The sequence below is a fragment of the Furipterus horrens genome, unplaced genomic scaffold (assembly GCF_987537825.1).
Source record: "Furipterus horrens unplaced genomic scaffold, mFurHor1.1.pri manual_scaffold_3, whole genome shotgun sequence".
NCBI lineage: Eukaryota > Metazoa > Chordata > Mammalia > Chiroptera > Furipteridae > Furipterus > Furipterus horrens.
Genome location: NW_028327173.1, coordinates 9,404,244 through 9,421,260, shown reverse-complemented (window position 1 = coordinate 9,421,260; position 17,017 = coordinate 9,404,244). Strand labels below are relative to the sequence as shown.

The 17,017-nt window shown below is 49.7% G+C and overlaps 1 protein-coding gene across 1 annotated transcript; it reads right to left on the bottom strand.

The window, feature by feature from the left end:
- Positions 1-8,544: 8,544 nt before the first annotated feature.
- On the bottom strand, positions 8,545-10,453 carry SRARP (steroid receptor associated and regulated protein). The gene is given in 2 exon segments (XM_090271461.1): positions 8,545-9,118; positions 10,354-10,453. Coding segments are annotated over 2 exon segments (510 nt in total). The 5' UTR covers positions 10,436-10,453; the 3' UTR covers positions 8,545-8,690.
- Positions 10,454-17,017: the final 6,564 nt, after the last annotated feature.

Below are 17,017 nucleotides of genomic sequence, written 5' to 3'. Positions count from 1 at the left end.
CACCCCCAGGCCACAGCTTCCCCTCCAGGCCTGGGCTCCTGGGGCTGCCTCCATGCAGATGGCTCACCCAACAGAGGTGGGAGAGGGGGAGCACAGATGGGGCTTGGGGTCTCAAGGTGGGACCAGTGTCTTGCCAACCTTCCCCGTGGCCAGTTGCCTCCCCCACCCTTCCCCCTCTTTAATCTACGAATCTACAGGCTTGGTGTGTGTACACCACACAAGCATGCACATCCTGTCGTCCTTCAAATACTAAGTGTTAGCGTTGAGTCCAAATTCAGAACATTCTAAAATCAGCTTTCAATCTCCATTTTTGTCAATGGGGAACTGGAGTCTCTGAACAGCTGATCACCCCACTTGTTTGCTGAAGGTTGGATATGAACCCAGGGAGTCAGAAGCTGCGCTCAAACTGCCCCCCACCTCTCTGTGCACTGGGAAGTCACCCCCTCTTTCTGCCCCTCTTGGTCTATGCCTCCTGCCCCCACATCTTCCTGCTGGAGATTGCCCCCAACCCAGTTCCCTCCTGGTCCCCAGGCCAGCGCAGAGACCTCCAGTCAGCCTTCATTCTGGGGAGCCCAGGCTGCCCCCAATGACCCTGGCTAGGTCTCCACATACAAAAACAGGGACAAAGGGAGAGGATGGTTCACAATTAGTTGGAGGGGGGCCTGGGACAAGTGGCAGAGCCAGCTGCTGCTCTCTGTGCCTCCTGCATCAGTGTCTGTAGGGTGGCCTCTCACCTCTGCCATCCTGGGGTCCTTAGAGGATGTTTGGGTGGGAGGGCATGGGCGGGTCCTGGCACTGTACCCTGCACACATAATAAATGACAGAACCACAGATTTTTGGAGGTCACCTGCCTGAAGTTCTCAAACTCAGGGTGGGATTGGAGGCAGGTGGGGTGGGAAACCCCAGGATAAACAATTTGGGGGTAGGGGTGGTAGCTCAAGCAAAGCTCAAGACCTTACAGAAATGTGGGTGTCCTTTGGCCTCTTCCCTTGGCTCCCAGAACCACCTGGGCAGGACTCAGAATGATTGCCATGAAGACTTGTAGTGCCTTCTCTTCCAAACTGCTAGCCAGCACCTGCCTCTACAGCCAGGCACTGACTGTCTCAGGCACAGGGACACCAAAGGTGGGTCAGCTGCACTGAGCCCCTGCCTTCCTGAAGCCTATCTCGTACCAGATGGCCACTGAGGATCAGAGAGGCTGAGTGATTGGCCCAAGGTCACACAGCCCCTGGGGCAGAAACGGACTGGAACCTGATTGCAGTGTTGGCTACTTCGCGGAGTGTAGGTGCTCTCTGGAGGGGCCCCCACGCACCCCACAGCCCACCAGACACTACTGAAATCATAGCGCCAGGCCAGCCGAGCTACAAGCAGGAGGGGAGGGAGAGTGGATGTGGTATTTCCAGCCTCTTGACTCACTGATTCCGCTGTGCTATTTGCAGCCCCAACACTCATCAGTCCAGGGTTTGGGGGAGGAGCCAGACCAGCTCCCCAGACTCCCACCGGTGCGGTCAGTCTCACCTTGGCCCCCTGGGCCCAGCAAATTCCCACCCTGGGCTGAGCGGGGTCGCTGGCAGCCTGGGATCGGAAAGGGGTCAGCTCCCCAATGGAGCCAAATAGTTTCCACCCCCAACCCCCCAGACCCCAGCAGCCAGTTCCCCAGACCGAGGTTTGGGGAATGAGGGTCGCACAGAGGACAGAGCGGCTGCTACGGACTGAACACGTCCAGACTGTCGGAGTCCTGCTGCCAAGGTGACCCCGCAGAAGAGGAGGGCGGGGAGGAAAAGACCGCAGGCGTCTCTCATCGGCTCCGCCCCCTAGGCGCCTGGACTGGCGGCCGCGCTTTGTCTCCTAGGGCCCCCCCACCCTTTCCATGCTAAATATAGACCTGGCTGGATGCCCTGCACCCCGCCCACAACCCGTGAAGAATAATTATAGCAGCCCCATTCATTGAGAGCCCAGAGTGTGCCAAGCACACTGCTCATCCCCACAACAGTGCAAGGTGGGTACCAAGGAGGAGAGCAGGTTCACAGAGGTCAAACAACACGTCCAAGGTCACCCAGCTTGGAAGGGGTATGGCTGGGATTTGAATCTTTGGCTATGGCTCTAGAAAGCCCTCTGCAGGACCAGCCCCAATCAGTGCCCCCCACCACGGGAGGGGTCCTAGCAAGGCTGCACCCCACTCCCATCCTATACAGGAAAGCGAACTTGCACCTCTTACAGCTTTTGGAGTGGGCTTGGGCAGGAGGCAGGGGAGGTTGAAAATATGGTACCCTGCAGCGCTAAAAACCTGTGAGGAGGTCCACGCCAGGTGGTGCCAGAGACCCTGAGGGGTGTGGAGGATTTAGGCTGTTCCCTCACTTATAAAGACCTAACCCAGGCCAAAAGCCTCTTCCTCCAGAAAGCCTTCCAGAGCTCCCAACTCAGTCACAGAGTCCAAAGAACCCTAGACCCATACCTCGTCTTCAACAGAAACTCAGATGAGAAGAGCACATTGGTGGGGGGCAGATCCTGGAGCCTCGCCCACTTGGTTAGCCAGCCCTGTCCCCTTGGGGCGTTAGTTCAAACTCCTTATGGGAGACCAAGACCCAGGGATGAGGAGGGCCTTGCCTAGGGTCACACAACAAGTTTGTGGCAGAGATGGAATGAAAACCTTGACCTCCCTCCGGAACCTCAGGCCAGGGTTTCTCTGCCAGACCAACTCCCCCATCCCCAGGCTGCCCTTCCCTGGCCCAGAAGTAAACCCCTCCGCCCACACTGCACCCCCCAGCTCCCCTCTCCATCTGCCCAGCCCCTATCTGCCTTGGATCCCAGTTCTGCAATAGCAGAAGAATAAGGCCTTGTTCTGCCCTCTTGCTCCCAAGCCTGGCACAGGAAAGGAGCTAAGTAAATGCTTGTAGGATTTAAAAAAAAAAAAAAAAAAAAGAGCTAACAAGCCTCAGTAAAGAGTGGAGGGTCAGTTGTCAAGTCTGGAGCCACACCACCTGGGTTCAAATCTTGGCTCTGCTGCTTCTGAATTGTGTGATCTTGAGCAAGTACCTTCACCTTTCTGTGCGACAGTAACATGGTGCTCATAAGATCCACCTGCTAGAGTTGGTTTGTAATGCATTTAAAAGCCACAGTAACATGGTGCTCATAAGATCCAGCTGCTAGAGTTGGTTTGTAATGCGTTTAAAAGCCATGGCATTCAGCAGTGATGTGGCTTGCGCACATGTGCCATGCACTGGAATGCCCAGTGCATTTCGTATAGATTTGGATCCTGATATCCCTGGAACCTTCAAGACCAAGACATGGGCTGAAGGGACAGAGGAGCTGTCCTGGTACGTGGGGTCTCCTCTCCAGGAAAAGCAGCGTGGGACAGAGCTAAACGGTTCCCTGGGCCTCCCAGAAGAGCCCGTCTGGGCACAGGGGTGGAGGTGGGGAGGGAAACCTACAGAAGCTTTAGTTCCCTCATCCATAAACAAACACTAGGGCAGCTGTGAGGAGCCAGAGAGAGATGATGTTTTAGTATAAGCTCAATAAATACTAAGCTTTTGTTAAAATTGTTGTTTTCTGAACAAGGAAAACCAAGGTTCCACCCACCTGGGCTCTGCCCTCAAACAAGAGAGGATGCCCAGGGGTTTAGTGACTGGAGTCAACTGGATGGGCCACCAAGGCAGGAGTCTCTGGGCAGGGGAGGGGGTGTTATTTACAGTCAGCACTGCTGGTCTGGTGGTTAGTGCCAGCAGCCAGCCAGGCCAGTCCCCTCAGGGCCCGGGCCCAGGGACAACCTTTCCAGGGAAATCTGGGGGGCTACTAGACTGGGTGGGGGCCCTCAGGTACCTCCCTGAAGGGCACAAAGCAGGGCTGCTGGCCCCACACAATTCTCTTTGTTTAGGACAGTATTCATTGAGATAGCAGGCAATTTTTTCTTTCTTTTTATTGGTTGCAGAGAAAAGTGACAGGGAGAAAGAGAAGGAGAGAAACATCAATGGTTTGATTGTCTTTTGCACAAGCCCTGACTGGGGACCAAACCCGCAACCCAGGCATGTGCCCTGACCAAGAATCAAACCTATGACCTTTCGGATTTTGGGATAGTGTCCAGCCCACTGAGCTACACCATTCAGGGTCCTGCACATAATTGTTGACCACCCACCCACTACACCAGGCACTTTAAGGCACTGGGGGCTGCTAACTTAAAATTAAAAAGGCCTTTCAACACGAGAGGCAACAGGCATTTATTAGCTCTTTGGGAAGCATTGATTCAGGCAGAAACCCAAGTAACATTCCGATTAAGAAACAAAGTCAAGGGGTTTTTATGAGAAAGGGAAGAGGAACAATTACTTCAATAGAAGGAAGGCGTCTCTATAGCTGCAGATAACACAGTGTTGTTAATTCTAAAGAATGGTTGTAATTTTCAGTCTGGTAGTAATAATATTTGCGTTCTCGTTGTCTGCAAACAGTTCTTTGGAGCATAAGGTTGCTTTGGACCCGGTCCAACGGTTATTTTGCCCCATTTTAACATCCAAAGGTTTGAGGCATAAGACGTACCAGGCAGTTCCTCTATTGGGACAGCTCTGACTCCATTTTAAAATGGCCTTATTTTATTTTACTTTATTTTTGATAGGATACAGTCCTGAATTACACATGATTGCCAACCTAGGGTCACATTCACTTATTTACACTTTCCCTCGCTGGTTCAATAAAGTCTATCATTTATTGATTGATTCATTTCCTCAACAGGTTTTCGGTAAGTTCATACAGTATGGTCAGTTGTTAAAGCTCTGAGGTCACACTACTTCTATTTCCACCCTTGCTCTACGACTTACTAGCTCTGTGACCTTGGGCCAGTTGGTTACCCTGCCAGAGGCTCAGTTTCCTCATCTGTAAAATAGGATAACACCTCATAGGATTGTGGTGAAGAAATGGAGCTATTCTCCTGCACCTGTGTGTCCTATCTCAGTGAGGGCCCCATGTCAGGGTCCCCCTGGGAAAGTATCAAGACTTGGAGCCCTGTGTAGGCCGGGCAAAGGAAACGAAGCCTGTAAGACCTGACCGGAAAACTAGGAAGGCTGGGTGCATACATGCCTCGATGCTATAGCCAGTGGGCCGCGGTGGGAATTGGGCCATGAGAAAATGCTTTGTCCTTTGAAGCTTGTCCTGTTCTTTTACCTCACTTGATCGCTTTATTGTACCAGCAGCAGAGGTTTTAACTTTAACTGAAAATGAACTTACCCTCCCTATTTTATGGCCATCTGAATTCTTTGTGTCCCACACACCCTGACCTGAGGGAGATTTCAACATTCCTTCAATTCTGAACAATATCTGTTTTCTTTTTCTTTTTTTTTAATTTTATTTTTTGGTTATTCAATTACAGTTGTCCCATTTTTCCCCCATTGCTCCCCCCTCCCAGCCCATCCCTTCTCCCACAATTATATCCCTCCCCATTGTCCATGTCCATGAGTCATTCATATACGTTCCTTTGAATAATATCTGTTTTCTGTAAGCAGCCTGTTTAACGTTGGTTGATGATCTTTACTGTGATCTATGCCCTTAAGCATGCCCTGGCTGGTTTAGCTCAGTGGATTGAGCGTCGGCCTGTGAGCTAAGTGTCGCTGGTTCGATCTTCCAGTCAGGGCACATCAGAGAAGGAAAACTCTGACTCCAAAAAAAAAAAAAAACCTCCGCTGCCTTGCGGCATACCTCTTCAGGGGAAAGGCTGAGGGAGTAAACCCCGACAGAAAATCCGGAGCCGGAGTCCCTAAGGCGGTTTGACGTTGTAGTCAACACCGGCAACTCCTGTGGCGCACCTGAACCCAAGCTGTCTACTCCGTCTTTCCCTTGGACCCTTCAGCTGCGAAGAGAGGGGGGGTCTGCTGCATGGGCAACAGCAGCCCTCCATATCACCCTGCCCAGGCTCTGTAGCTTCAGCTTCACTGGAGAGGACACTCCAGCGTCATCACAAGATGTCGATGCAACACGGGAGGAGACAGATACCGTGTCACTCCCGAGTCGGACTGCACAGCCATTCTCGGCGGTGCAGATAGACTCTTAAGAAGCTACACCATCGTCTCTCGAGACGGACGGCTGCCGACGATGCCCTTAAGCTGACTGCACTCAATAAAAGACCCTGGAGGAAGATAATCAGGGCATTTGTCTCTCAGACATTTGCTGACCTTCTCTCCTCTAGCACAAGCTGCCTGGGAAGTCTTCATTTCATCTGCGACACCAGGGGATCTCTGTGGCTCCACACACCTGTTCAGTCCCCTAGAGCCTCCCTGCCCACTGTCAAGCCCTAGGTTGGGTCCTTGGGAAATGTTCATTCTTCCCACATTTACTCACTCAACAAATGTGAATGGAGCACCTACAGCATAACAAGGGATTACAATGCCATGACTACAGGTGTGTAGTCACACAGCCTGGGGTTTGGATTTCGGCTCTGCCTTTTTCTAGTTAGTGACCTTGGGCAAATCACTTCATCTCTTTGTGCCTCAGTTTTCTCATCTGTAAAATGGCAGTAAAAAATGGTGCCCACCTCACGGGTCTGGTGTGAAAGGCACTGAGGTGGCATGTGATACACATAAAAATATCAGTATTCAGTACTCCTGATGAAAGGGGTGTTGGTTAGAATGAGAGTTTGGCTCCGAAAATATGTACCCCACTGAGCCGCTGGCCCCAGGGCTCTGGTTCCATGCCCAGCAGGTTCCCACATTCCCCACCCAGGAGAGGCCAGGGTGCCCTCCAGTCTGGTGATGGAGCGACACCTGCTGGTGAAAAACTAGATGTGCAGCTACAGGCCTCACCTTTTTCCTTGAGTTGAGGGTCTCAAACTCCCTCTACCAGTTGTCTCGGGCTCTCCTAGCCCAGTGATTCTTAACAAGGAGAGAAGAGGGGAAGGGCCCTATGTAGTCCAGATTATTCTGTCAACACCTCTCTAGTTCAAACCACCCCACCTTGCTTGAATTCAGATGCAGCCTCCTAAGCTTCTGATCCGAGCGCAAGATCTAGAGGAAAAAATTTTAAAGGTAGGTCTGGTCATGTCACTCTCAGCTCACAATTTCCAGTGGTCCCCATCTCAGAATAAAATATAAAGACCTCATCGTGGGCCTCACATGATGTGGTCCCTGCCATTTATCTGGCCTCTCTGCTTGTTTCTTGTGTGCGCTTTGCTAGAGAATGAGCACCTTCATTGTGGGGCCCCATTCCAGCATCTAGCCCAGAGTCTGGCACACAATAGGAGTCAAATAAATACTTGGTGAATGAATGAATACTATAGCCAGACTGAATGACTCTGGTCCTTTCTGGATCACTCCCCACCTCTTCTCCTTGCCTTTGTATGGTTCATTCACTGGTCAGATCTTAGCTTACATGTCACTTCCTACAGGAAGCCCTCTCTGATTTCCTCTCCCAGAGTGGGCCGGGCACCATCCTCCAGCCCCAACAGCATTCTGTGTGTCCTTATTGTTGTACCAATCAATAGTCACCTTTCTTGCCTTTCCCACCAGGCTATGACCTCCTCAAGGACAGGGATGCATCTGTCCTTTCTGAATCTCCTCTGCCTAAAAGAGGCCTTACTAGGATGAGAGGCCATTGGCCCTATAGTTAGTAGCAAGAACTTGAGCTCCAGGCTTGCCCATGTTCTAATCCCAGCTATACCAGTCCATGGGGACTTGAGTGAGTGGGTCCCTCAACCTCTGTCCCTCGGTTGCCTAATCTGGGAAATGGGTACAAAAACGATGCATCCCCATACTGCACAGGGAGGGTGTTGTTTCCCTGGCAGAGAGCAAATGCTCAATATAGTCACTGAATAAATAAATGCACAGTCAGCAATTTTAATCTGAGAGCCTTGAGAGACTTCCTCGGATGAATTGATTTAGCATCTCACACAGAGCTGTGCATCTCTTAGACCTGCACACACCCTCTCACACACCAGTGACTACACTTCCTGCTGGGGGACACAATTGCCCTATGGAGCAAGAAATCCACTGCCCCCCCTTTTTCTGCATCTCTAGGGGGCAGTATGAGCCTGGTGTGCAGTACTCGGGATGTACCATCTCTTATTTTATTTGCTCAAATACAATACTCTATTCCCTTTGACATACTTCCACTCCCTTTTGAGAAGCCGGTTCCCTTTATTTACTCTCAGGTTGCCAGGTCCCATCTAAGTTCTTGAATCCCCCCACCCCACACCCCCGTCCTGTGTCTCATGCCCTTTGGTGACCTATAGACTTGTATGTGAGCCAAGATGACAGCAGCCAACGTGCTGCCCCTGCCTGTCACGCTGGGGTGTCCTGACCCCATTCTGGTCTGCTCTGGGATAAGATGCCAGCCCGTGGCCGTGGGAGGGCGGTTCACACAGCTTGGCTCGTTCGCACTTTGTAGATCATACTTTAATTGCTACCCGCTCAGAGAGGCCTTTCCCAACCACCGTATCAGAAAAGCTCTTTGCCTCAATCCCTTTCCACCCCGGCACCTGGTCTCAGTAGCTACAAAGAGCTCATTTTGTCACCGTTCAAAATCATCTTTATTTATTTGGTTGTTTAACCTTCTTCCCGCCTCTACCCCCACTCCAAGAATATAAGCTCTAAGAAAGCTGTGTTTTTCCCTGGCATTTTGCAGTTCCTGGCAAAGAGGCAGAGGGGTCTGAGCATGGCAGCCCCTGGACACTTGAGCCTGGCGTGCCACCCCCTCGTCCCATGGCCAGCCTCTTTCAATCAATCTGCCTGCCCACAGACACAGGAGGAGAAAGCCTTGAGCGACCCCATGACTGTCCCCCAAGCTGAAGACCTTGTGGGTACTGTCTTCAAAGAGCTCCCCTTGGCTTCAGGAGGCTCCTAGGACCACAGTGAGCTGACTGGGGAGAAAGCTGGGGCCACAGTCCCTCTGCAGGGTGGCAGGGTGCCCCTGGCCTGGGCAAGGTGCCCCCCACCCAAGGGGGCCTCCTGAGTCAGATGGGGCTGGCTGTCCCCACAGAACAAAATATAGGTCTGCACTGGAGGGGTGGCAGGGCCTAGGTTGGGACTGAGGGCTTGGGGTGGCACCAGGGGCGCTGCCAGTGAGAGCTGTTTCCCACGGGCACAGTCGATAAGGAAAGTTAGATGAGCTGTGGCAACGGCCTTTTGATGGTGGGCTGGCTTCCCACCTAGAAGGAAGGAAAAGACAAAAGGTTCCTGTTAGCACAGGGAGGCGGTTCTGTTAACTCACTTGTTCACTCACTGGTTCATTCGTTCCACAAGGCTTTACCCGTGTGTTGGTTGACACACAGAGATGGAAACAGTGGGGTCAAAGAGCACGGACTTCAGCATCAGAGAGATCTGACTTAGAAGTGGAAAAGGAACTGTGGGTATGGGAAGCATATTGGGGGGAGGTCAACAGGGAGGGGGAATGGGGAAAGGGAGGGAGATGATATAGGAATTGGGGATCAAGGTAGGAGGGAATGGAATAGACGGAGAGAGGTTGGGAGGAACTGTATGCACAACTAATGGACATAATCTAAAAGGGGGGGACAACTGGAGGGAGGGGGGCCACCGGGTGGAGGGGAGCAGAGGGAAGGGAAATTGGCACAAATGTAATATTTTAATCAATAAAACACATTAAATCTGAAAAAAAAAAAAAAAAAAAAGAATCCTGCTTCCCTCTGATCAGCTAGCTGCCTCCCAGGAGCACAGAACCCCTGCTCAGAGCTTCCCATCTTTACCGTGCGCATTTATGGCCCCGGCATCTTGTCAATGTGCAGATTCTGGTACGAGGGGTCTGGAGCATTTCCAACCAGCTCCCAGGAGATGCCAGCGCTGCTGGTCCATGGACCACACTGTGAGCAGCGAGATCCTCAAACAAGAGGAAAGCCCTAGCCCCCTTTAACAGATTAGAAAACTGAGGCTCAGCTTGAGCAGATATGGAGGTCCTCGGGGAGCAGCATGCTGCTCTCCCCCTCCCCACACAACAACAGAACCTCAGAGAACACCATCAGTGCCCTGTCTCCTCTGCCCTGGGGGTCCCTGCTCTGTCCTCCCCCCCTAGCACAGAGCCCGGCCCAGGGAGAAGCAGTGATGAACCAATTGGTCCATTTATCAGTGAAGCAGGTACCGGAGTGAGTGGGTCTCTTTGAATCTAAAGCTGGTGCTCTTAAAAAGTAACTTTTCAAGTTCCCCAAATAATAAACACATCCATTCTCTTAACCACGTGCTCATCATCAAATACAGACTCAGGAGGAAGCTTGCGTTCTGTTAGACTGGTTAATAAATGAAATGAAAGTGACGTCCACCCCTGGCTTGAGAATCCTGGCAGCCCCCAGGGAGGGTAGCTGCCTTATGCTCCTCGCCCCCCAGCCCCGTCAGCAGGTCATTCAGGGCTGAGACATCCTCTGCCACCTGTTACCTGAACTGGTGTCCAGATCTGTCCCGAGGCCCATGATTTTGGGGCTGGGACTCTGGTCCCTGAGGTCTTCCGATGAAGCCATGGCTGCTGCCACCACACCTGGTTTAGCCTGGTCGAGTGTTGGGAGGAGCAGTTTTTGGCAGCCTCTTCCAGAATGTAGTTCCCCAACCAAGGACCAGACCTTGTGTATTTACAGGATCCAGATCCGGATCTGTGGCCTGCCTTTCCCTGGGAGCCCCAGGAACTGGCCTGGGGCAATTAGGGGATTACTTTGATCTACAAGGTTATGTCAACAAGATTGTTGTTGGGTCTTGGGAGGCAGGCCCTCTACCACACAGACACCATATTTTCCAACTTCAGCTGCTTTCTGACTTGGCACAGGCCTCGGCACCTTTGCATCCAGGCCTCTGTTTGCCAAACCTCAGTCACCAGTTTTGTTTTGTTACATTTCTTTCTCCTTAAGAATTTATGAAATACTACTTATGTAACAGCCCTGGCTGGTTTAGCTCAGTGGATTGAGCGTCGGCCTGCGAGCTAAGTGTCGCTGGTTCGATCTTCCAGTCAGGGCACATCAGAGAAGGAAAACTCTGACTCCAAAAAACCTCCGCTGCCTTGCGGCATACCTCTTCAGGGGAAAGGCTAAGGGAGTAAACCCCGACAGAAAATCCGGAGCCGGAGTCCCTAAGGCGGTTTGACGTTGTAGTCAACACCGGCAACTCCTGCGGCGCACCTGAAGCCAAGCTGTATTGACTCCGTCTTTCCCTTGGACCCTTCAGCTGCGAAGAGAGGGGGGATCTGCTGCATGGGCAACAGCAGACCCTCCATATCACCCTGCCCAGGCTCTGTAGCTTCAGCTTCACTGGAGAGGACACTCCAGCGTCATCGTAAGATGTCGATTCAACACGGGAGGAGACAGATACCGTGTCACTCCCGAGTCGGACTGCACAGCCATTCTCGGCGGTGCAGATAGACTCTTAAGAAGCTACACCATCGTCTCTCGAGACGGACGGCTGCCGACGACGACGACGACGACGACGACTTATGTAACACGTCCTTTGTCTGGGGACCTAAACAGCAAGCATTTATTTCTCATCGTTTTGGATGTTGGAAAGTCCAAGATCAAGGCGTCTGCAGATTTGGTTTTTGGGGAAGATCTGTTTACTGGTTCAGAGACAGCTCTCATTTTTTCTGGGACAGGGAAGCTCTCTGGGGTCTTTGATAAGGGCTCCCCCTGTGAGAAACACTCACAATAAAGCACCGGGACACAGGACTTCAGCAGCAAAGTGAGGTGTTCATTCGCAAGTCTGCAGAGCCGGGTGCGCAGCCAGACAGGAGCATGGGCCCTGAAATAGACAAAGGAAACTGGTTTTATACTAACGGGAATAGCTCCCCCTCCCCTCTCCTTCTCTCCTATTTCTCCATTACTGGTTAATACGGTTTCACTATATAATGCAATTAACTACTTAACTAAGGGTGTGATTAACTAAGGGTAATCTAGTTATAGGTCTATCCCCAACTTATTTGCGAAGTTATCTAGCTACATCTTCCCATTTCTCTGTGTTTGGTGACGACAATCTTCCTCCTTTTGATCCCAGAGATATGTGTGAGGAGCTGTGGAATGTCATTTCCTGCCCCCTTTTCCATGACTCATCTGTTAATAATCTCCTGCTGGTTTGAGAGTCACTGGTTTCCTTATCCCCTTCACCGCTTCATGATCTAATCATCTCCCAAAGACCCTCCACCTGCTAATACCATCACATAGGGGGTCAGGTTTCAAAATATAAATTTGGGGAGGACACAGTGTATAGCATCCTTTAAGTCAAATCATCTGCTTTTACTGAAAAACAAATCCATTTTTTAAAGTCTACTTTATGAATTATGCTGTTATAGTTGTCCCAATTTCTTTTCCCTTTGCTCCCCTCTGCCCAGTACCCCCCTTCCCTCCAGCAGTCCCACCCCCCTTAGTTCATGTCCATGGGTCATGCATATAAGTTCTTTCACTTCACCCTTTCCTATATTAAGCTTAACTTCCTCCTGTCTATTTTGTACCAACCAATTATGCTTCTTAGTCCCTGCACCATTTCCCCACTTCTCCCCCTCCCCCCTCCTAGCTGATAACCCTCCCAATGATCCCCATATCTATGATTCTGTTCCTATTCTAGTTGTTTGCTTAGTTTGTTTTTGTTTTTGTTTTTTTAGGTTCTGTTGTTGATAGTTGTGAGTTTGTTGTCATTTTAATGTTCATAGTTTTGTTCCTCTTTTTCTTAAATAAGTCCCTTTAATATTTCATATACTAAGAGCTTGTGATGATGAACTCTTTTAGCTTTACCTTGTCTGGGAAGCACTTTATCTGCCCTTCCATTCTAAACAATAGCTTTGCTGGATAGAGTAATCTAGGTTGTAGGTCCTTGCTTTTCATCACTTTGAATACTTCTTGCCAGTTCCTTCTTGTCTGCAAAGTTTCTTTTGAGAAATCAGCTGATAGTCTTATGGGAACCCCTCTGTACGTAACTCTCTTATTTTCTCTTGCCGCCTTTAAGATTCTCTCTTTATCATTAACTTTTGGTATTTTAATTATGATGCATCTTGGTATGGTCCTCTTTGGGTCTAGTTTGTTTGGCACTCTCTGTGCTTCCTGGACTTGTATGTCTATTTCCTTCACTGAATTAGGGAAGTTTTCCTTCATTATTTTTTCACATAAGCTTTCAATTTCTTGTTCTTCCTCTTCTCCTTCTGGCACCCTATGATTCGGATGTTGGCACGTTTTAAGTTGTCCCAGAGGTTCCTAAGCCTCTCCTCATTTTTTTCAATTCTTGTTTCTTCATTCTGTACTGGTTGACTGTTTATTTCCTCCTTACATTCCAAATCATTGATTTGAACCCTGGTTTCCTTCCCTTTATGATTGGTTTTGTGTGGATTTTCCTTCGTCTCACTTTGTATAATCTTCAATTTTTCCCCTAAGCATTTGCTGTACTTAAGCATATCTGTCAAGTCTGTGAGCATCTTTATCACTAGTGTTTTGAACTCTACATCCATAAAGTTGGCTATCTCCTCATCACTTAGTTCTCCCACTGGAACCTTGATCCATTCCCTCTTTTGGGGCATACTTCTCTGTCTTTCTCAATTTGACAGGCTCCTGTATTTGTCTCTGGGTCTTAGGTAGAGCTGTTGCACCTGTTAAGTTGTAAGGGGCAGAGCCTTAGGTATTAGTAAGCATGGGGCAACCTGTTTCACCATGTTGCGGCACTGTATGTGGGGGAGGGGCATGAGAGGGAACAATGCTGCTTGTTCAGCACTCCCCCCTTTCCCAGGCACTTTTCCCACTTCACGTATAGGACTGGTGCCCCTCTAACTGTTGCCCTGGTTGTGGTTCCAGAGTGGGTGGGTCTGTGGATGTTCTAGGCCTGTGGCGGCCTCTAAAGAAATGGACTCTGCCGAGAGACTGGCAGTTTCTTCCTTCACCCCAACCCCTGCTGGTTTTCACAGTCAGAAGCAATGAGGTTTGATTTTCCCCAGAGGCTGGAACTGTGAGCTGCTCTGTCTGATGTTGGTGCTGGGAGCATTCCCCAGGTATCCCTCCCTACATTTTTAAATGTGTGACTGCACTTTCAGCCAGCCGACCCCAGCTGCTGTCACTGCCATGCCGCACAGTGTCTTCTCCACTCGAGCTCTGCCCCTCCTGTCCTGTCAGGATGAGTAGTTCTTCTTTATATCTTTGTTTGTTGGACTTTGATGCAGCTTGATTTTCTGAAACTTCTGGCTATCTCCAGTTTTGAGGTAGTTGTATTCCTTCTTAGGTATTGAGGGAGTCACAGCGCGTCTACCTACACCACCATCTTAGCCAGAAGTCTATCACCAGTGTTTTGAACTCTGCATCTGTTAGGCTTGCTATCTCCTCGTCTGTTAGGTAGGCTATCTCCTCGTCGCTTAGTCCTTCCACTGGAATCTTGATCCATTCCCTCTTTTGGGGCATACTTCTCTGTCTCCTCATCTTGACAGGCTCCTGTGTTTGTTTGCCTCTGGGTCTTAGGTAGAGCTGTCACACCTGTTACGTTGTAAGGGGCAGAGCCTTGGGTATTCGTCAGTACAGGGCAACCCGTTTCATCACATAGTGGTGCTGTGTGTTTGGGAGGGGTCTAAGAGGGAACAATGCCGCTTGCTCAGCACTCGCCCCTCCTCCAGGCACTTCTCCCACTTCCCATATGGTACTGGCACTCCTCTATCCTTTGCCCTGGCCATCGTTTCCTAGAGGGTCGGTCTGCGGACATTCTAGGACTGTGGGGACCCTTTAAACACATGGACTCTGCTGAGAGACCAGCAGTTTCTTCCTCCACCCAAACCTCCACTGGTTTTCACAGTCAGAAGCAATGAGGCTTTATTTTCCCCAGCGGCTGGAACTGTGAGCTGCGTGGTCTGGCCTGGTGATGGGAGCGCTCCCCAGGTGTCCCTCCCTACTTTTTAAAATGTGTGACTGTGCTTTCTGCTGGCCTGCTACAGCCACTGTCGCTGCTGCCTCCACACCGCGTCCTCTTCATCCCAGCTCCACCCCTCCTACCTGTCAGGATGAGTATTTCTTCATGTCTTTCTTTGTTGGACTTCCATGGAGCTCAGTTTTCTGGAACTTCTGGTTGTCTCCAGGTTTGAGGTAGTTGTGTTCCTTCTCACTTGTGGAGGGAGACACAGCCTGTCTACCTACACCACCATCTTGGCTGGAAGTCCAGAAAAACATTTTTAAAATAAAATTGATATTGCTTTGTTGAATGGAAACAGTATTACTACTGTGAATAAGAAGTAACTATGTATAGTAGAAGAATGATCTCCCAAAGATGTCCATACCCTAGTCCCCAGAACCTGTGAATATGTGACCTTATGCAGCAAAAGGGATTTTGCAGGCGTGATCAAGGGTATTCTAACACTGACACCAATTCCCAGGTGTGGTCTTTTTCCACTCAACCAAGCAATTAACTCAGTTCAGACACTATCTACCTAGAGATAGTACCTTTAATAGTATCAGATCCCACAAGTTAAGAGCTCAGTCCTATAAGACTGTTACCCCCCTGACCCCCACCCCCCATATGCCAATTGAAAGTCCAGGTTGTCATCGCACTTCTATAAACTGGAGGTTTCCTCAACCCCGTCCTTGGGTCCAATTAATTTGTTAGAGCAGTTCACAGAACTCAGAGAAATATTTTACTTATTAGATCACTAGTTTATTATTAAAGGTGAAGAATGAGTGAAGAAAACAAGATGACTGAAAAATGGAGCCTGTATGGCCAAGTTTACAAAACTGGTTCAGACCACCTGTGCTGAGCCTGAGGAATAGATTTAATATTACTTTAATGAGCCCAAGTATTCAAACTTTTGAACTTTTCAGTTGTGCATCAATACCTGGAGATATATATATATAAGTCTTGTAGATAACCCTCTGAAGAACCCAGGAAAGAATGTTCTCCTGTCCATACCACCATGTTAATGTAAGAAATGTCCACACCTGTAGAGAATTTTTATAAAAGTTTATTTGAGCCAAACTGACAGCATATGCTGGGGAGCAAGATCTCAGATGCTCCCAAGAATAACAGTTTTGCATCTTATATGCATTTGAAATGAAGAAGGGAATGTAAGGAAGGTTATATGAAGGTGGGAGAGAGCAAGGTGGGGATTGGATTACAGGATAGTTAACAAGATTATGGGCTCTCTTAAGGGTCGGTCGGCAGCCGTCCGTCTCGAGAGACGATGGTGTAGCTTCTTAAGAGTCTATCTGCACCGCCGAGAATGGCTGTGCAGTCCGACTCGGGAGTGACACGGTATCTGTCTCCTCCCGTGTTGAATCGACATCTTGCGATGACGCTGGAGTGTCCTCTCCAGTGAAGCTGAAGCTACAGAGCCTGGGCAGGGTGATATGGAGGGTCTGCTGTTGCCCATGCAGCAGACCCCCCCTCTCTTCGCAGCTGAAGGGTCCAAGGGAAAGACGGAGTCAATACAGCTTGGCTTCAGGTGCGCCGCAGGAGTTGCCGGTGTTGACTACAACGTCAAACCGCCTTAGGGACTCCGGCTCCGGATTTTCTGTCGGGGTTTACTCTCTTAGCCTTTCCCCTGAAGAGGTATGCCGCAAGGCAGCGGAGGTTTTTTGGAGTCAGAGTTTTCCTTCTCTGATGTACCCTGACTGGAAGATCGAACCAGCGACACTTAGCTCGCAGGCCGATGCTCAATCCACTGAGCCAAACCAGCCTCTCCTAAGGGTGCTTATAATTTATTTCAATGCTGTGTTAACCTAGATATACAGAAACGAAGGACAGGGTTTGCTTAAGACAAGATAAACCTTTTACTAAGAAGTTATAAGCCTGGGGCATGACTACATACCATGACCTGCCCAGTTAGGAATTTATGATCAGATCGTCCTGTGAGGTTACTTTCCTTAGCTTTCCTTTTTCCATCCACATCCATTATCCAGACCACAGATACCTGCAAGATTACTATCTCAGACCAATCCAGAGGCTAAGAATGCAGAACTGGTTCTTCTCAAGAATGTACTTTTTACTATACGAAATCTCAGCCCTTTTTTCTTCTTTGGAACATGCTGGGTATTGCCTAGTTGTTTCCTAATTGCAAGTCCCCTAAGTAAGTCTTTGTTACTTATTTCTAGCCAAAGCCTCCTGATACAGCC